At 42.9% G+C, this 21,378-nt stretch overlaps 1 protein-coding gene across 7 annotated transcripts in view; it reads left to right on the top strand.

Moving 5' to 3' along the window:
* pde5ab (phosphodiesterase 5A, cGMP-specific, b) overlaps positions 1-21,378 on the top strand; it is an 80,580-nt gene that overhangs the window by 11,341 nt on the left and 47,861 nt on the right. For 3 of the 7 annotated variants that reach the window (XM_034615097.1, XM_034615099.1, XM_034615096.1), the window contains exons 2-3: positions 14,419-14,932; positions 16,355-16,528. In XM_034615097.1, the coding sequence (XP_034470988.1) occupies positions 14,419-14,932; positions 16,355-16,528 (688 nt within the window). Of the gene's footprint in view, positions 1-10,435; positions 10,771-14,418; positions 14,933-16,354; positions 16,529-21,378 lie in introns of those variants that run through there. The other 4 variants (XR_004616942.1, XM_034615093.1, XM_034615094.1 and 1 more) reach the window with 3 other exon arrangements.

Raw genomic sequence — 21,378 nt, 5'->3', positions numbered from 1 at the left:
AACACGATGTATAACTGACTGTATTCTGTGTACCTTTGTACCCATTTGAGGAATCTGCCTTTCTTGGGAAAAGTTCTCTACTTCACAGGAAATAGACCACTTATTTTATAACCTTTTTTTTGGGGACACTTTGCGGTGAACTTGAAAATGTCTTACTCTAGTTTGACACTGGCAGACGAGGAAACTGGGCAGAATAAGTGGCACATTTAACTAGTTTCCATGGAATATGATAAATTTTCCCAACCATAATTGAAAAAAAAAAACTTGCTGTATGTTATTAGGATAATTGAAAGGATAACAAGGCACAGTTCTGGACCGCAGAGGAAACCGAAAAATGAGGCCACCATCTGCATGAAATGCCAGTTATGCCATAAACAGTGTTCAAAAGCATTTAGTCAAAAAATGTAATCTAATATTGGAGTTCAAACCATCAATTACTAAATTAAATGTGATTTAGCAACGAGTAAAGTAAGAAAAGATAGATAGATAGATAGATAGATAGATAGATAGATAGATTCCACACACACAGAAGAGTTCACTACTTGCAAAAATTGTATCAAGTATATTGCAACAACAATTATTTTCTATTTACTAATTCTAGAATGTCTGCTCCACTGTCTGTGGCTCACATATCTCGAGAACCGTCCATCGTATCAGCTGCACACTTGGCGTGTGTGCTTTTCAGGACCCAGGGAATCGCAGCAATCAATCATTTGGTGCGATTTGGACACATGATGCGTTTAACATTGATGAACTTTGAATAAACGAACTCATCATCTGTTTACGACAGCAGCAACGACGACTGATTCTCCAGTTCAGGGTTCTGCGTAGTGAGTTGAGCTTCACTGAACTGTGAATAAATAGGTGAACAGCTGTCTGTGCAGCAGCGGTGGCGCGGCTTCAGGCTGGGTCCTGTAGCCAAAGTAGTGCTAAAGTAGTTGCCCCCAGAAGGACAGACAACGTGCGCCCACTGGCGGGGGTGCACCTGCATACAAACGAATGGCAATGAACTGTATTGTAAAGTGCTCTGAGTGGTCATCAAGACTAGAAAAGCTCCATATAAATACAGACCATTTACCATTTTTACAGGCTGAACATTTTGTAGCAGGAAAAAGAAATATATCTGCAGTGCAGTGAATGATACGAAGTTACAGAGAAGTAGAAACATTGACTTTTGATTACCGATTCATTTGACCCAGCACAGAACCTCACTGATAAAAACTCAATTAAACAACCCAATTGTTGCTATTATGGGTGTAACTACTTTACGTGCCACAGCTCAATTACTGCACTGGTTTGACTGAAATGTGAAACACAACAAAATGACAGCACACCACTTGACACTTAATGAAAAGCAAAAGCCTCCCTCTTACCTTTGCGCAGACAAAATGATTCTTTAACCAAGAATTGGACGAACTTGTCGATAAAAGGTCCATTTAGGTCCATGCGCTCCGATGCAGTGAGGCTCCTGGTTGGCTGGCAGGTGAACGTGTGGTCACGTGTGTTGTGACGTGATCCCCCAGCCAGTAGCATCAGCTCCGGGAGCAGAGCTAGCATCCTCCGGAGGAGCAAAGCTAATGCTAGCTGTCATGCTAGCAGGTGAATTATTGTCCAAAGTTGTTGTTTTTTTTGCTTCTTTGTGTAAGGAAACGGAATATACCCGGCTCGTAGACCCCGTGGACAACAGCAGCTTATTTACGATCAATTTAGATAAGATAATGTTGTTAGCGGGCAACAAGTCTTCTTCTTCCTAATGTGTTCATGTTCGCTGCTTGCGCGCTCTCGACAGGTACTGTAGCCACAACGCCCCGTAGTGGCTTGGTGAAGAAGTGCAGCCATTGTCACTCATTTACAAATTTGATAATAATGACAATAACTTTATTTAATGATTTAACAACAAGTGGTTACAAATACAGACGAAAGTACATAAACAATGATGGCTATAATGATAATAATAGAGATGAAAGAACAATAATTACTGGTGACACCCCAAATATATTCAGGTACATGCCCTAGAGATTTCAAAGACTGTATTTCCACTGGAAATTCATTCCAGAGCCTTGGGGCCCCGACTCCAAAAACCACCTCCCCCCCCCCCCCCCCCCAGTTTTCGGCCTATAGATTCAGGAAGTGACAGCAGACCAAAGATCGTAGGCTGTGCAGAGGTAAGTAAAAGATCAGAGACACGAAGAGCCTTAAAGGTAATCTATACAATTTTAATATCAATCTTAAATCAAACATGGAGCCAATGTATCATCGCCGCATTTTAATAGATAATGTGTACAGCTACATAAAAAAAAACTGATCAAACATTTTTCCGAATTGAGCAAAATAAACATATTGAACACACTGAAATAACAATAGATTACTTACTATGAGTTTGATGTGTTTAAATCATTGATACATTTGGGTTTTCTCAGTTTCTTAACCTCCATGAACATTCTTTGGCCGAGTACAAACTCCAGCTATTTATTTTATTCTGCTGCTGGCGATTCTCGTCATTTTAAGTGGTGATAGTGATGCTCAGTGTAGGATGAAGAATGAGTGTGTGACCTAAATGTTTCCTACTTTGCTCTTTGCGACTAAAAAGTACAAAAAAGAAATAATAATACAAAAAATTGATAGCATCAGGTTTGAAAACACTGGTTTGAGATAATAACTCTAATTTTGACTGACAATTCACTTTTACAGTTCTGCATGTCATTATTACTTTATTTTGGTGAGTGTGAGTGTGAGTGTGCGTGTCTGTGTGTGTGTGCATGCTCATGTAAGTACATTTCAAAGGACTACAGCTGTACCGAAATCTCTTAGTGGTACACCTCCAGTAAATCCTCGCTCTAATAACCACATTTGCCATTGTAAATCTTGAGTCTTGGTTCCTTCCCTCTTCTCTCACTGCACGGCTATGTTCTTCTCAGAAAACAAATCGTCACTCAACCCTCTTCCAGGCGAACTAGGGCAGGAATCAGTGTGACAGCTCCTCTGGGCCATTACCTAACCAAACTCAGAGTTCGGAATAAGGTCGCTGGCAAACAATGCAGTAAAATCCAAGGATAAATCTATATGCAAACTGATAGATGCCTTCCAGATGGCAACGTCTACTGTACGGCTATTTTCTGCTGAGTTATGGGAGCTGTTATGACTGCAGAGACGGCCATAAATCTGGACAGTAATTGAGATCAGGACAAACATCTTTCATGCGAGATAGATGAACGGGGAAGTGAAAGGATTCCCAGGCATGAAGCAAAAAGCCAAAGTCCTCTGGGGTAACAGTGATAGGAAAGAGGGCATTAAACTCAGATATGTATTATTTGTGGTTCGAACCCAAGCGGAATCTGCAGATTTTGGGGGAAATTGTGTTGTAGTGAACATAAATTTCATAAGGTTTGGCGTTAAAACTCAAAGGTTTCATAAAAATGGAAATTGCAAGTTCACAAGACAAACTACCTCTACAAAGCTGAACTCTCCAAGGTTCCACTCGAGATGATCAAAATGTCCTCTTATACAAACCCTCCCACCCTTTTGCCTGAATTCATAATAAAAGTTCTCTCTATGTTCCCTGAGCTGAAACCTCACATCTACCATTTAACGTTTTCAAGGTGAAGCAAACTTTCTTTCCAGCTGGAGCTCTGAATTTGTTCTTGTTCTTGTTCTTTTATTTTCCATTGCCTTGTGGGGCGGCTGGGATTGTTAGGGCGGGTCGTCCACTTACCTGAATGCTGGCGGGTTCGATCCCCGTCTCCCCTGTTCCATGTGCCGAAGCGTACTTGGGCGAGACTGAACCCCTGAACCCCACTGCGGTGCTGGCAGTGGTTATGAGTGATGTATGATGGAGAAAGTGCTGCACATTGGTGCACTGAATGTGTGTGTGTGAATGGGTGAATGACAAAACTGTACTGTAGAGCACTTTAAGAGACTAGAAAAGCTCTTTATAAATACAAACCTTTTACTTGTGTGATTTTCCAGACTGAGGGTTTTCCTCATCTGGCTCTTGCTTTTCTCTTCGGTATCTTGAGTTTGTCGGCATGCCGACGCTCACAACAGGAGGTGTCTATCATTTTCTAGATAAGTAATAATTATAATAATAATTACTTAGCGGTGTCAGCTCCCTTAGCAATAAGTGCTCACGTCCCAGTTGACCTCTGACATCTCCACCCCCCTCGGGGAGATGTACTAGTGTAGATGACACATGTCAATCTAAGTATATGAACGTGGGGGCGTTACGGCTGGGATGGCAAATCTTCTCCTCATCAAAACAACTTTGACTCCAGGCTCATCTGCATAACGCTCATCAAGAAGCTAAGAGGCCATGCAAATGGGTGATAATGTTTCAGCTGGGTGCCTGTTATCATGCACCATTCATCCTCTGTGGGGGTGGAGAGGCAATCAATTACTGCATCACTCCAAAACTCTGACTGTGAAGAGGAAAGTTCAGTTCAGATGTGAACGTGTACGTGAACATATACTGACTATATTTAAACTGGGTATTGAGGTTTTAATGGTTGAACACAGAATCCCACGTAGTGTCACACTCGCATTGCAGATTGCGGCAATGTGTCTCCCCGGCGTATCCCAGCATGCACTGGGATACGCGAGATTGGAAATCAGCTAAATTAGTCGTACTCATCACATGAGAGGCATCCGAGCCAGCGCCAGTCCAACTTTCCATACACCAATGTATTTTTCTCTCGAGATAGTTACACAGATTAACATCAACACCACTATAAAGCAATTTCTAGATTTATTTGCACACCTAAAGCCGCTGGAACATCCAAGTAAGAACTATTATCCAAATTGCAACAGCTTTTTAAAAAAGTCTACCGGTTTCGGTGCCGTTAGGATTTCCATCTGTTTTTTGCTCTTTGCCATGAAAAGCCCTAAAATGGGATTTTATATTTCTGTATGAACACATTGCCGGCACAGAAAGTTATGTGTTCCAGTCAGTAGATCGGTGCAAACAGTTGAAGGCTTTAAGGACAGATTATGTCACTTTTCTCGCAAACCACTGTCACTTTGCTTGTGGCCATTTCATAGCAACGCTGCCTTTGTAGCTGAAAGCGAGCAGCTCCGTCGCTCTCGCTCTCCTCTTGTGAGATTTATTCCTGTTGTCCCCGCTCTGTACTGACGCTGTGCAGACACATGTCTGTGTTTCCTCAAACATTTGCTGGATGAAGGGAAGCCATTAAACGCAGCTCTGCTCGCAAGCAGCCCTGTTTTCAGGATCCGAGGTGATGCTGAAAAGAAGGCTTTTATCTCCTCGACTGAATTTTTTTCTCAGCATAATGCCTCTGGCAGGGCCGACTTAACGCTGGATTGTGTTGCTGAGTTGTCAAAACTTAAAGCCGTTCAGCTCCGGCTCCAAGTGCCAATGTGTAGACTGAATGTGATGATTTTGGTTTCATCGGGAAAAAGGTGGTGGTTTCTTTTATCAGCCCAAAAAAGGAGCGAAGTTTTACATTTGTAACTGTTTCCTTTGACCACATATATCCCATCCAAGTGAGCTGACGTGAGCCGTGTGTGGTTCAAGTACAGCCGATGTCCTGCTCTGGTTTTTATTTCCTTCCCTCATGTTTCAGACTTGTTTACTGAGCGGCTCCAGACGGACAGGCTCGAGGGCAAAGTCCACTGACACACAGTGAAGAATGAGCAGAAATGTGCCCACTCTATATCTCTCTCCGTGTTTGTGTGTGTGTGTGTGTGACAGAAAGCGAGTGTATGTGTGCTCCAGATTCAGATGTGTGTGCATGCCTGTTTGTAGTTGATACACTACCCCAGGCACATTAATGTGTTACATAATGCATGAGTGTGTGCGATGTGTGTGTATATGCGTTTGATACAGTATTTTGTGATTTGAATATCACGTGAGCACCAACATGTACTGTATGAATATGCACAGTGTGTGTGGATGCATTTATATGTATACAGTATATGTGCGTTTATTTGATATACTTTATATACACCTTAGTCATGTTGCACATAAGCACATCTACGGTTGCTCCTCCTATGTAGTTTTTTGTTGGTACTATTTTCTGTTTCATTGGAGTATTTCTTGGGATTGAAATGACTATGTGAGTGGATGCCTATTCATAAAACTCTTTATGAGGCGTGAATCTTAAAGTGAGTGCATCTGTAGAAATGTAATAAACTGAGCCGTTATTCTACAGCTTTGCTATCAACCCTGTACAAACAATATTCTTCAGTCCAGCAGCTGTTACCAGTAGGACGTCTAAAATATACCTAGCGTGTCATAAAGGTTTTCTCTATCGATATCGATATCCACTGCCAATAGGTGTCGCATTTTCACCAGCTTCTGGGACCAAAACATTTCTCATCTAAATGGCCACCCCTCCCCTTTCCTTTCGTCTTCTCAATTATGTGTCGATTAAACACGCTATGGGTTGTGTGACGGCAGTCATGAAACATACGAGCAGAAACACAACTGAACAAAATTAGCCACTGGTAAAATGGATCAGTCACATCTAATACTCAGGTTGGTGCTCCCGTCAGTGTCTGACCCGCTGTTTGAAACCCTTTGGGGAATATACATTAAAACCAAAGATTGCATGTAAAGATGCATGATGGCTCACAAAAGTGAAGCCAAAGCCTCAAATCGCCCCCTGGTGGTTTTATAGGTCATAAACGCTGCCTCCTTTATGTTAGCAGATGAGGCGTGGACCGATCAAGACAAAGTACATGTTTAAGTTTTTTTTTCACAAAGGTGGTTCGGTACGGTGCTCCAAGTTACTGCTTCTTTTATTGACAACATCAGTTGTCACTGCAGTTGTGTTGTCATTTTTCCATTCATGTTGGGGCTCTTCTATTCGCGTTTTTCGTTTATTTCTCACACACACCCACACACACACATACACACCAACACATTTCACAAACACACCATACAAATCGTATCTGGCCAGTCCATCAGACAAAAGCTTTTCAATTATGTCAGCTCTGATCTGACCACAGGGGATGAATAGAGAGACGAGGAGGTGTGTGTGTGTGTGTGTGTGTGTGTGTGTGTGTGTGTGTGTGTGTGTGTGTGTGTGTGTGTGTGTGTGTGTGTGTGTGTGTGTGTGTGTGTGTGTGTGGTGGGGAGTACAAATACCTGAAGATTTTATTTGTGGAAGAGAACTTGTGCTTCACATTCTAAAGCAGACACAAAGCATCTGGTGAATTCGGAGATTGCGCAACATCATTCAAACTTATTTAAAACTGATAATCTATAGATTATTGGAAATAGATGTTTACAAAAGCCAATCACACTATTCCTGTGTAACGTTTTTATACTGTACACCTATGATATACATGAATTAAGCAATTTCAATCTTGTGAACACAACCTAAAATTACTGTAAGTCACTCACTTTGGTCAAGAATAGATTAAACTAGTATGCTGATTGCTATGGTATTTGGCACATTCACACTCCCCAGAGGATGATTCCTACTGACTTTGGTAAACCTGACTTTTCCTTTAGCGCCACCGACGGGTCAAATTTCTCACTTATGCACTGAGTTATCTGAACATCTGCTAGATCAGGGCTCGCCAACCCGTCGATCAGCCTCTCAATCTAAGCAGAATTCCAAAGTGTCTGGAGCTGCACTGGGTTAGTGATCAGCATGTTCACGTCCTCCTGCATGGACAAATCAAATGGAGACTTTTATCATGAACAAGTAAATAGATAGATAGACAGATGGATAGATGGATAGATGGATAGATAGAAAGATGGATGGAAAGATGTGTTTCCCTTTTCAGTCTCACCGTTGGACTGAGGCTCTCTTGTCTCTGATTGGCTCTTTGTGCTGTTGGGAGTGATGGAAGGCTCGGAGGGGGTTGGGGGTGCTGCTGGTGGGCTACCCCCGGGGACGACCAGCCACCATCTGCCGGTAAGGTAACACCACCGGCGGCACAGCGTGTCCAGCTGGGAGGACACTGGAGACCAGCAGCAGACACAGAGGCTGAAAGCCATTAGACTTCATCAATAAAAAGCTCCTGAGCCACTCCTGCGATATGTGATTCACAGAAAATTGAAGAGTTAATTACCGCTAGGGGTTTGTTGTGGATTTTTATTTGGAATTAGCTGTTTAATTACAGTATGCAGGCTAAGGTCAAAAGAGATGAATGAATGGATGATTTGCGTGGGAGAATCTGCCCTCTCAAAAGAATCCCTTCAATTTCCTCCAATTATATATAATGAAATTTCAACCAGTGTCAGCTGTTGGAAGCTGAGAGAGATGATCATTTGTGCTTATATTTTAAATTCATGAAATGTTTCGGCGTCGGAAAACTGTTCTGTGTTTCTCTAAATACATGGCCGTGTGTTAAAAAAAAAAAGACCAATTTCTCACGGTTAATATTTGCCTTGTTTGTGTCTACTACTTATTAGAGTGTGAGAAGCCATCTGCATCTTTCTGGGGAAGTTATTGCTGCAGATGCCAAGGCTAAAAGGTCTACTTTGCAGCTGCTATGAATCAGTTTAGTATAAACCAAATATCTAAATAGAAATGAATGAAAAAACCTCTCTGGAGATGATAAATGTGCATCATACAGCAAAGGGAAGTCATTGTACACAAACTCAACGAGTGTTTAATTTAGGATCTGTATAGTTATCTACTCTATTCCCCTGCTGTTTGCTACGTAGGGTATTTGCATGAGATCCTTCAATTTTTACTTAGTCGAAGATCTCAGTTGGGGCTTCAGTGTAATACTATAACCTTGATACTGCCGGCATCAATTGGGTTCATGCTGTGGTCTTTCTCTGCAGGTACCCTAAACTTGAGTTCTGCTACCTGCCCTGAACCCTGGGGATCCTCAAAGGACAGACGTTGAGATCTCTGGTCGGATTCCAGTCTCAAATTTGGCAGGACCAGTCATGTTCAGCAGGGTGGGGGGTTTTCAAAATCTTGGGTACAAGCTCTTCTGGTTTGGGTCTCAGTTTTAAGCTGATGGAAAAATCCCCCAAATTTTTCTTACAACCTTCAAAGATTGTTCCAGAAATTGAGTTCCTGTAGAATTCCCAGAAAGCCCCAACATACCCATCATTCGAGGTCACGTAAACATTGTCAGGCAACTAATTGAAACTGAAACACCTCTGCCGATGTTTTTAGTTTGTGGAGTTACTCATCTGCTTTGGGTAACTCTACAAACTATTGTATATCTTAAACCACAACACGTGCCCTTGGGGAATATAACTTTTTAAACAGATGGGAACATCTTCTGAACCTTCCCAGGACATTTCCCTGTGAGGTTCTTCATATTTGTTTTGTGGAGGCTTTATATTTTTGGCTTTTCAATGGAGACAAGGGTGGAGAGAAAGACAGTTCAGACAGAAGCTGTCAACCTCCGACCAGTCTCGAAAGTCACATCTATTTGGACTAATGTATCAAACTGAGATTCTGACACAAATGTATATGTACCATTGTGAAGGTGCACAATGCATCACAAGATATTCACTTTGAATGTGCACTCCATCAATTTCACACATGAGCTTGGATATGAGCAGAACTGGTCACCCTGATGTGAAAAAGCTCTGTCAAGTGTAAAACCTACCCTGACAATGTAATGTATCTATGTCACCACATGGGTCACTTTAGGGTCACGTCCAGATTAAGGCCAACTCATGGGTCTGCGTTGAAACTACGCCGTAGGAACACACCTAGCCTACACATGGGGCCCGGGTTGTTGTGAGCATTCATAGTTGTGCTCAGGTGTGTGTGTGTGTGTGTCACTCTGCAATTAAACCGCCGAAACGCTAGTGGCCGTAGAGTTTCTATGCTAACGTGTTGAGTTTCTTCCCGGTGTATGTTTTGGGACATTTGCTATTTTATAAGTGGGCAACTTTGGGCTCACATCCGTTTTGCTGGGCCCCAAGACGGCCAGATATGCCACATCATTCCCGACGGTGGCCCACATCCGTATGTCATCTACCCTTATCCAATGTAGCCTCACTCCTCAACACCTGGAAACACACTTAAATAGACTATGCAAAATCCCATTTCCACTTTTCCACATTTCCTTTTTAATCACCAGGAATCCACTGGTCCATGCACTGTGTTCCTTTTACTAATCGAGCTACAAAAATCTATTTCTATGTCCGGCCAACAAAAGCCCCCAAAAAAAGATTCCAAAATACTTCCCGCTGCTCCTTCAGTCTTTAAATATCACCAGGCCCATATTCCCACTTGGGCCGTACCAATTTTTGTTTGTTTTAAGTTTCCAGGAACGTCCAGTGTTCTATAATAAGAATAATACTTTATGGATGCCCCGTGTTGTAAACGAATGGATGTTGTGTACGTTTGTGGCGTCCTTTATCAAAACAGTGTGACAGAGGGGGGGGTGATCCTCTCTCTCTCTCTCTCTCTCTCTCTCTCTCTCTCTCTCTCTCTCTCCCTCTACTCCTCACAACAGTCGCTTCACCAAAGAGGAAGCGCACAGTCACCGCTTTATGATCCGCGTGCACCGACCGAGCAGCCCGCCAGCACCAGCAGCTCTCTCTCTCTCTCTCTCTCTCTCTCTCCCCCTCTCTCTCCTCCTCTCTCTCTCTTTCTCCGCACACACCACTCTCCTGGCACCGGGGTTTTACGCGCGCGCGCACCGGGGGGTGTGTGTGGGGGGGGGCTACATGTAGTCGGGCACCGGAGCGCACGGTGGGAGACTTGTCATCGGCTTCCTTTGCGCCATGGAGGACTGCTGCTCCCCAGAAAGCGAGAGGATGGAAGCGTGGCTGGACGACCACTTGGAGTTCACCCACTCCTACTTCATCAGGAAGGCGTCAAGGTAAAAGCGGAGGTGGAGGTGGGAGAGTGGCTGCACAGTCAAACCTGAAATGGCTGTGTTTATCTGCAGCCCGGTGAATGCGAGTGTGTACTTTCCTGAGCAGGGGGGGGGGGGCTTCCTCTGCAAATACAAACAAAAACTCAGTTTGCTTTTGTGTGCAGCCCAGCCGCCAATCAGGAGCAGGTTCATTTCCCTCTGTTAGTGTTGGATTGTTTGTGTTATAGGTATCACTTTGCCTCAGGAAGTGTGTGCAACCCCTGCACTGATCACATCTAACAGCCTGTGCAGTGGAGATTGGGGGGGAGGGGGTGTCTGTCAGGTCCATGATGACCTGGAGAAAGCTCCTGTCCCAGCTCAGGTGGGCTGCTGGCCCACTCCCACCATTAACACCCCTTCTCCTGTCCCGTCCGACCCGCCGCCACTTCCTCACCGCTCGGCTCTCGTTCAATTTCACCATCCACTTCACAATCAGTAACAGCCCTGCGAGTTGCACCGGGCCCCTTTAAACATTAACTTTTATTGCCGTTTAATTTGCAGCTTTCCGTCGGATAGGTCCTTGGTGATAATTATACAAGCCCACCCCTCCACGCATAGGTGCCTGTGCCATAAATGGAATGGCTTTTTCTGCTGTCGCGGCCTCCTTCGTTTCAAGACCTCGGAAAATGTGCAATTTCATTTCCACATCAGACTTTTCCTCGGGCAGGGGCAGCTATATAAGGTGATTTTTGTCGCAGGAGGCATATCTGGGCTTTTCATCAGCCCGGCAGCACTTCATCAGGACACTCCAGGTCTGTTTGTTTTAGTGACAAACCCCTTCAGACCCCATTATCCACTTAAGCCTCCATGGCAACTTTAATCAGTTTTCTTTGTATCAAGCAACGGCAGAAACAGTCTATTTCAATCGCATCTCCGTCCTGAGAAGTTTTCCATAAAAAGCATTGTCGGAGGACACGTGTCTTCTTCTCCTGCTGGGTTCCCGAAAGCGGAAAAAAGTAGATTGGCGCATCAGGAGAGGGTCGCTCACATCAGCCAGGCTGCCATTCTGGTTGAGAGGCATTTTTCTTAGAGAGGTATTGATTCAGCCACACCTCCCCCTGATACATTAGGGTCGGCTCTGTAGGGAGGCAGTGCAGCTCAGTGGGAGATGGGGTAAGGAGGACTCAACCTGACTGGTTCTGACACACTGCAGTCAGATAACAGCCCATTTTCTGCGGCTCTCATAAGTGTATTTGCCTGATACCCTGGTTTACTTCATGGCCAGCGCCTTGTACCGTCCTCTCCAGGTTTTTAGCACCTCGGCTCAGGTGAACAGAGCCTTCGACTGGCATGAAAACCACCCGTAACAAGCCATGTGACCTTCACGAAGCAGAGACGAGTGTGCTTGAAATGTGTGACTGGGTCGTTGGGGTTGAGGAGACAATGCGTTGGCTGATTAGGGAGCCTCACCGTGATCACGTCCAATTTAGCGTTAACACACAAACACACACTCCTTAGATCTGTTCCAGTAAATATCCACGTTAGACACACACACACTGGCTGCCTGAAAACAGATGAGGAGACTTTGTTACCCATGCTCACATATATTACATTTTACCTGTCTGTGCACACTCGCACCCTCACCTGTGGTCAGGAGCTTCGGTTAGTGTGCGCGAAAGAATGAGATCACAAATCCCACTTGCCGAAATGAGTTTCCTCTGTAGGGTGTCTCAGCCCAGCCTTAAGCCGTTTTCAGACATGAACTCTGCAAATTGTTTACCTTTCCCATATGAAGAACCCTGCAGGAAAATCTCCAGAGGGTTCAGGGCAGGGTTGGAGCCTGGGTAGAGGATGCAGGAGGGCAAAATATATAAATTCCAATGCGAAGATCACATGTTTTTGTTTACAGCACATCAACATATCACCGAAAACTCTCAAATCTCATTGTTTTTCAAAGTTCACACCCAACGGACGCAAAACTGAAAAAAAATAAAATAATACAAACATCTCATTCGGCACTCTCTGGAACTTTTACTAGGGGTTAGGGTCAGGCAGGAAAAACTTGGAGATTGTCAGGGAGCCTCTGCCTCAGGCATTTGCATTCTCACATACAGCCCCTCCGGAATAATTTCAGGAGATGGGTGGATGAATAAATAGATGTGTATATAGATTTTTTTTCCCCTTCTAATTACCAGTCGGGAAATTCTCAGTTGCATTATGTTAATGCCTGCATTTGCTTGTTTTCTTGTGATAATGCCAAAAGCTGTGGTTATTTGCATTTGCAATTTCACAAACACAACAGTACATTTTAGCTTGGAGCAGACAGCACTCTTGTAGCTAAGTAGAATTTTTTTCAAATAACGCCAATAATGTGCAGAGGCAATTAGGCAAAAGAGAGTTCTGCCTCTCCAACAGGAGAGGATTCATTGAAGAATATTTGACTAGCAAGTGGCAGACGGATGGATATATTTACCTGTATCTCCAGGAACCAGGGTCCGTTTTCTAAACCATCACAGCTTCCCTCTTGTGCTGTAACCTTTACTCCTCGAATACGAATACGCTTATGTTGGCATAAGGAGTGTTCATGCATTATTCCAAGGTGGTCAACTGTTGATTTATGCTCATTTCTGGCTCTACGGTTTCAATTCTTTTCATGAATTATAGTTTCTAAAAAGTCCTTGTTTTTTATCTCAAACTGCAGCCCCTCAGTTGAACTTCTGACTGAGGGCAGGGTCATACACACATGAATAAGAAGCGGATATTAGGGGTCAAATTTCACCAACATTGAACTCCACACAAAGCCATGCTGCAGATTTGCTTCGCGACAGGAAGCAAATGTTCTATTCGCTCCCTCTCTCGCAAAAATTGGAAGTGATCGAGAAGCGAAGGTTCGCCACTGATACTTTCCCCTTTGTGTTCCCTGAAACAGGATATTTTAAGAGGACTCCTTAAAAACCCATTTTCTTCTGATTCAGGTGTAGAGGTTCTGAAAGAAAACTGAAACTGTAAAACTAAGTTTAAAAAAAACCAATTGATTGGAAACAGGAACTTCTCGAACTCATAATTCCATGTTGGAGTCTGAATCTGACACAGATTGTGAGTGTGGACAGTACAAACATCCGCAGCAACAGAGATTACAGCAGGACATCTGTTCAGTAAATATTACGCCTGTTATCTGCTTATTGTGTGGTTTGACAATGAGTTGACTCTTATAATCCTATAAGAAAAAAATCTGTATATGATGATAAAATCAAACCCGTTGGCTCCCTGTCATTATCATTACAGTTCTTTTTCAACCACAATTTGTGCCATTGACGTCAGATGTGTGAGCCAGAAAAATTACGTGCGCATTATTTTGATGATCCATTTGAGAGTCAACGCTCTGCCCTCATTGCCCATGTTTCGATCAACCATTTCATCCAAATTTCATTCCCTTTTCAGTGCAAAGTGCAGAAAAAAGCTTTCAGGTGGATGTCTGTTTTGGTTTTGGTACAGGTACAGATGATAATTTGCGTTTATGTTGGATTTTGGGGGGCAATTTGTGAGACAACTCTAGTTGGAGTCTTGTGTATCTACTCATTTGTTCAGTTTGTAGAATCTGTGGTAGAAATACAGTATCTCCTGATGCTGGTCGTCAAAGCTTCTCACACTGTTTCTTCTCCACTTGGACAGGGAGATGGTGAATGCCTGGTTCGCTGAGCGCGTCCACACCATCCAGCCATCAGCCTCCAAAGAAAATCCTGCTCAGCAGCGGCCCAACCAGTCGTCCACAGACCCTGGTCCCCCCTCTGCCTCCACCATCCTCCCACCCACGCTCAGCCTCTTGGACAATCGCTGCCCTTCCCCAGCCACGGCCCCCGGCACCCCGACCCGCAAAATCTCAGCATCAGAGTTCGACCGCCCGCTCAGACCCATCGTGGTTAAGGACTCCGAGGGCTCTCTGACGTTTCTGAGCGACGCTGACCGTGAGACTGTCCCTCTCCGAGGTCCGGTGATGGGTGAGGGTGGTGTTGTTGTGGGTAACGGAAGCGGATGCAGGGGGGCAGGCAGCGGGGGTGACCGCTGCGCCAGGCTGCTGGAGCTGGTGAAGGACGTGTCGAGTCATCTGGACGTGACAGCACTCTGCCACAAGATCTTCCTCCACATCAACGAGCTGATCGCTGCAGACCGCTACTCGCTGTTCCTGGTAGGAATGAAGGGCAAGGGGCTGGGAGGGGGTCAAACTGTAATTCTGGAGCACTTTGATCAGCCAGACCAGTGAGATGTAGGTCACTAGAGGAAATCTGTATGCTGCTGATGTGACAAGCTCCAGACAGTTTTTGCCGACTTATCAGTCTGTCCTGGATAGATTTCTGCCTTTGTATAGCAATTTTTTCTACGTGCAACATGTCTTTGTAATATTAAACCGGATTGGGGATAAGCTCCGCTGAAAATGTTATATATTTTTCTCCTCAAAGCAACATTAAGTTTTTGTTTTTTTTGCCAGTTGGGAACAGCCACCTTATAAACATACTGTGAGCAAACAGCTGCTAACTCACACATCCAGCAGACATGTGATGAATGGAAGCCCAATAGGCCTTTATCACAGCACATGTTTGGTTCTAGGGCAAGTAGGAAAAGTAGAGCTATTGCTAGCAACATTAATGATGGCTCCAGTCCGTTCAAGTGCTCCAGTAAGACATGACAGTGAGTTTGTATACCACCAACACCAGGACTCTGAAACCTAAGCAGCTAAATTCAAATGTCTCCCATTCAAAAATAAAGTTCGTAACTCCACCAACATGCTCTAAAGCTGCTAAATGCTCCGCTATGTTCCGCAGATAGTCACTAACTGTGTGAAGCCCTGTGGCTTTAACCCGATATTTACCTGCTGCTGCTGCTGAAAACAATATGTTAGACTGCTGCCTGTCATTGTCATTACAAAACAATCCTCTAAAAGAGGTAGGAAGTTGTGGAGAACTGCAGAGTTTGGTTATGATTTGATGTTGGTTCATCATTTGCAGTGAAAACCTCCACATAACAGATGTCCTTTGGTCTATTTTTTTATAAAAATATATATTGACTGTCGCAGCTTTAAAGTATTTTTCTGGAAACATTACAGTATGTTCACATTTAATTCACAAAAAATGCACATTTGACTAAGTTTTTTTTATGCCTTTCAAACTAAACAGCTGCCCACAACTGCAAACACTTACTGCAGCAGTGAGTGGGCTGGAAAATCCAAACAATTGAGCTATAAGAGGCTCAAAAGCTTTGCAAAGCTGAGGTAACCGGAGAGTTTATTCATATCACATGTGAAATATGGCTTCACATGACAGAATCAGTTGGTTGTTTATTAAAAATATTGATCAGTGCAGCTTTAATTTTCTTCGTATTATTGTTCTCTGTTTCGTGAGACTGCAGTAAAAAGTCTTATTCCTTTACAAAGGAAAACTAAACACCTCCCCTTTTAGTTTAATTAGATCTATTGGGGCAAATATTGCTCTTCCTGGATCAACAACTCGTCTATTTCCCTGAGATGAAATTCTTCTTGTCCACTTAGTGATTGTAGTGTAGGCGAACAGTAAGGAGTTTTAAAGCAGCTGTGTGACCCCGTGTGTTATCCCAGGTGGGTGAGGACAGCTCCAACAGAAAGTTCCTGGTCAGCCGGCTGTTCGACGTGGCCGAGGGAACCACACTGGAGGAATCCTCCAGTAGTTGCATCAAGCTGGAGTGGAACAAGGGCATCGTGGGACACGTCGCCGCAACGGGTCAGCCACTCAACATCAAGAACGCGTACGAGGTGAGCATTTGACACCGTTTTGTCTCCTTGCCTTCACGTTTCCAGACACGTGCTTCTCACGAGGTGGTTTTTTCTGTGTGTGCATCTGTGCACATTTGTGTGTGTGTGTGTGTGTGTGTGTTGAAACAGGCTTGTGTTTGCTTTGGGGTGTTTTTGATGCATGTTGCTGACAGAGCAGGTGGGAGCATGAGGGGGATGAAAGAAGGACAAGTAGGTCAAAGTGCTTCTCTGGAGGGTTCATCTTCACATCTTCACCCCCCCTCTGCCAACACACACACACGCACTCCTTATTCTTCGCTTTCATTTTGACCCCAGACAGTTTGAGTGTGTTGACCTTGGGGGTGATCAGGTTTCGACACCACGCCTCTCTCACAATTCAATCAATGATCAAACCAGCCTGACTTTAAAATCTGTCGCCAGTAATATGGTTTATGTTCTGCAATGGCACAGAAGGAAGCAAGATTGCAATTTAAAAGGAATAATTCTGAAATACATTTAAACTGAAACAGCTACTGTAGCTTTGCTCTGTTCAAAGTTAAACATTTGTATTTTTGTTCACTTTGAATGAACAGAAATATAAACGACCACCCAGGACAATTTGTTATTTTAGGAAAAACAGGGACAGGCAGCTTCCCCGAGTCCATTGTAAATAGAAACAAAAGCCAAAATGGAATTAGCTGGAGATTCAGCACAGAAGTGTGGAAAATGTTCCACCATGGGACTCCCACAAGATCACAAACTGGTCTTTTAAGTTTTTTGTTTGTCAAGGGACTTAAGAACCTTCAGTGGCATTGGTAGGTGTGTTCTTTTACTTTGGACAAAGCCAGGTTGTCTGATTCCCCTCTGCTTCCTGTCCTTATGTTAAGCTGCTAATAGTTACCCAGATCACAGGCATAGCCAGGAATAGTTTATTGTTTTTATTCCTGTGTGTGTGTGTGTGTGTGTGTGTGTGTGTGTGTGTGTGTGTGTGTGTAAGTACAAAATAACCCAACAATGCATGGGCACATTTCCACCTGATATCGGGGGGATATCGCCAGGGTGTTGATCTGAGTTCTGCCTGCTGAGAGCTGTATGAGCTGTGAAAGTGATATCTATAGAGTTTATTCTGAATTCTCCCTACCTGCAGAGGATGTTACAAATTTCCTCCCGGTGCTGCAGATGGTCAGTCTGACAGCGACAGACTGTGTGCGTGTGTGCGTGCGTGTGTGCGTGCGTGTGTGTGTGTGTGTGTGTGTGTGTGTGTGTGAGAGAGTGACAGTGAGAGAGTGACAGTGAGAGAGTGACAGTGAGAGAGTGACAGTGAGAGAGTGACAGTGAGAGAGTGACAGTGAGGCACAGAGTGCTGCAAACAGTTCTTCAATGAAGCAACGGTGCAAAACACTAAGTTGGAGATCTTCTATAATAATAATAATAAACTTTATTTGTATAGCACCTTTCATATACAAGAAATGTAGCTCTATATACAATATATATTTTAAAAAGTGTTTAAAACATGTGTATATCATAAAGACATGTTACAATGGAATTCATAAAAGAGAACAGATTTTAAGTGACATTAGAACATGTTAAAATGACATTTAAAATAAAATGAAATGAAATAAATGCATAAAAGCAGAAAAGAAAGAAAGTGATAAGAATTATAAAAGCACAGGAGTGTTGGCAAGTGCAAGATCTGCTTAAATGCTGAGGTAAAGAGAAATGTTTTAAGTTTTGTTTGTAAAGACATTTACTGAACTAGTTTCTCTGATAAGTAACTTCTAATAGACTTGCTGCAGATGAGCTCAGTGTTCTATGTCGTGTTAAAATTTTTGTGTCATTAAACTATGGTGGGACCAATTCTGTATATAGTGAATATACATACTACAAATATAGTATATATAACACACTCACAGGGTATATATATCCCTTGATAATAATAATAATAATACACTTTACAAACGTTAAAATTAACATAAAAAGCTACTCATTAAAAAACATAGAGCACACAACATACATCACACATTAAAAGCAGCTCTGAAAAGGTGATTTTTGATTTGTGATTTGAACATTGTAAGATTGATGCTTTTCATGTAATATTGCATTGTGCAAAGTGCCTTTTAGATCATTTATGGATTTGGATCTATTATGAATAAATTTGAATTGAATCAACAGAGATTGAAATTGATCTGAAAAAACGAAAAGGAAAAAAATCAAATAAGAAAACAAATAAACACATCTTCCTTTAAATATGGGAAAGTAAGACATACAAATAAACCTTGTGAATTTCTTCATCTTAAATAAACAAATATCGAATATTCTCTCTGCATCAGGGTTTGTATGAAATGCTGTTAAAGTAAAATAAACACATATTAGCACTTTGAATAAAAGCTACATGAATATAGTTCAATATGATAAAAGCTAATTCATAAAATAATGGCAATACTTTTACTATTTTAAAGAAGACTGTTCTCACACAGCTTCATTATAAAAAGCTAATAAATAATGATAAAGGTTTGTTCATGTTGTATATGTAGTAGGATTAAATTGACATCAATAAGCTGGAGAAACAACCTTGTTTTGAATATTTAGCTCCAGATTGGATTTCAGGAGATCGAGGCTTTGACCTTTAACCCCCCCAGCTGCCTCCGAAAAATTAGCATCGGTGATCCCTGGTTACTACTAGTAACTGATTAAAGACCGCTAACAGAATGGATGTAGCTTTTCCACTACTCTAAGATTGTGTGTGTGTGTGTGTGTGTGTGTGTGTGTGTGTGTGTGTGTGTGTGTGTGTGTGTGTGTGTGTGTGTGTGTGTGTGTGTGTGTGTGTGTGTGTGTGTGTGTTGTGAGTGCAACCTCCCTCTGGAAGAATTATGTCCTAAAAAAAGAAGCAGATGTGAGAGAGATGTTTGTCTTTGAGTGAAAGAGAGGGAGAGAGAGAGACAAAGGATGTTAGGATTAGGGAGAGGGAGCGAGTGCTGTATGTGGCCATAATTGAATGCATGTGTTTTGTTTGTGGTCATGTCAGTCTAACTAAAGTGTGTGTTTTTGTGTGTGTGTGTGTTCGTGCTGGGCTGACCTCATCTGAACTGCCAAAAATATCTTTGTCTACAGTGAATTTCAGTTTGAAAGTCGTGTTTTTGTCCAGCAGAGAATATTGACGACAATACAGACTCGCAGATCTAAAGCTTTATTTATATAAAGGGTTAAAATCTTTACGACCTTCAAACCGTCCAAGACTTTGGACAGTGGAATTTCCCAGTTTTCTCTTTCATTTTTTGAGCGTTTTATTATTGATGTTCTGTTCTGTTTCAAGTTGTTGGCAGCTGCTCTGTGAAGTTATATTGGAAACAATATAGCACTCTTTCCTACATTTGGCAGCAGTTATTTTGCGCGAGGCTGAGCTTTATTGTGAAGGACAAAGTAAATATGACGCCTTATGTCCTCAAGAGATCCATGCATTAAAATGATGTAGTTTTATTGCAAGATGTCTACCTCTTGCAGAATCCAATATTGAAATGACCGTTTACCGGATCACGTTTCAGAGCCTTCAAATATACTTCAGTTTGACTCTTTGTGCCTACTGGTCGTGAGGTTTCAGCAGACGTATGAGTGGATGGACCGAATAATTTTAGGTATAAATTGAAGTTTGATGTATGCAGAAGTCAATAGAAAAGAATATGTATTAGCGACGCACAGTGCTGTCACGTGAGTGGAAGAATCGATACTTATGCTGTTCTTATTTATTAAGTCATGAATGTAGCGGAAATCACACTGTAGGCATTGTTCAGCATTACATTTAATAGGCTTTAATAGGTCTCTTCAAAGTTTCCAAACCATTAAAATGACCATCGCTGGATGTGTCTCACTGTAGGAAGTGACCACCATGTGAACTGACACCACATTTCTCCCATGATCATCAGCCCTTGTTGAAATCCCAGTGCGTACAGGGGCCTTCAATCTGAATTTGTTTAACCAGACAGCACGACTCCAGCCTTACAATCACCCGACATTTCTCCCACCTCAGCTACGTGCACTCTTGACTGTGCTTCTATGTGCGACATTTCACTGAAATCAGACCTATTGTTTGAAACAAGGTTGTAGTTCCTGCTTCACTGCTTCCATGGAAATATCTTCCATTCAAGATTCAAGGCTGGTTATGAAACTGTGCTTTTATACTTCAGGGACCACAAACCAGCAGAATTGTGTGTGTGTGTGTGTGTGTGTGTGTGTGTGTGTGTGTGTGTGTGTGTGTGTGTGTGTGTGTGTGTGTGTGTGTGTGTGTGTGTGTGTGTGTGTGTGTGTGTGTGTGTGTGTGTGTGTGTGTGTGTGTGTGTGTGTGTGTGTGTTAGCTCTCTCATCAGGTTTCCTGCTGGACACAAGACAATGGTGATGATGTGACTGAGAAAGAGGGAGAGAGAGATAGACAAAGAAAAACAAAGAGAACAAGAGTGGCTGATGGGATGATGTGTGTGTGTGTGCACTCATCTTCTAAAGCCATGACATTTCTGATACCTTGCGTTTAACATATGATGCGTTTGCAACAGGAACATCTCTTGCGTTCAGGTGAGGGGCGGCACGTTGGTTGAGCACGCAGGAGGCAGGACATGACTTATACATTCTGCTGTGGAAATCACATGTTTTTGTCTTTTACAGCACATCCACACCAGCATCAGCATTTATGACGAGAAACTCTTGAAACTCCGTAGCAACTGAGTGCACTCATGTGTTTTTGAGTGCGTGTGGTTGCTGGTGTGTATATATCTGTGGATGTGTGGACACATTTTGGCTCAAAACTGTCATTGTGAGGTCCTCACAACTTCAGTTTGATGGTTATGACCTGGTTTTAGGGTTCAGGTTAGAATTAGGTGGGG

Source organism: Hippoglossus hippoglossus, chromosome 18 (genome assembly GCF_009819705.1).
Source record: "Hippoglossus hippoglossus isolate fHipHip1 chromosome 18, fHipHip1.pri, whole genome shotgun sequence".
Classification (NCBI taxonomy): domain Eukaryota; kingdom Metazoa; phylum Chordata; class Actinopteri; order Pleuronectiformes; family Pleuronectidae; genus Hippoglossus; species Hippoglossus hippoglossus.
The sequence above is the reverse complement of the archived record's forward strand: the minus strand, read 5'-3'. Positions and strand labels throughout refer to the sequence as shown.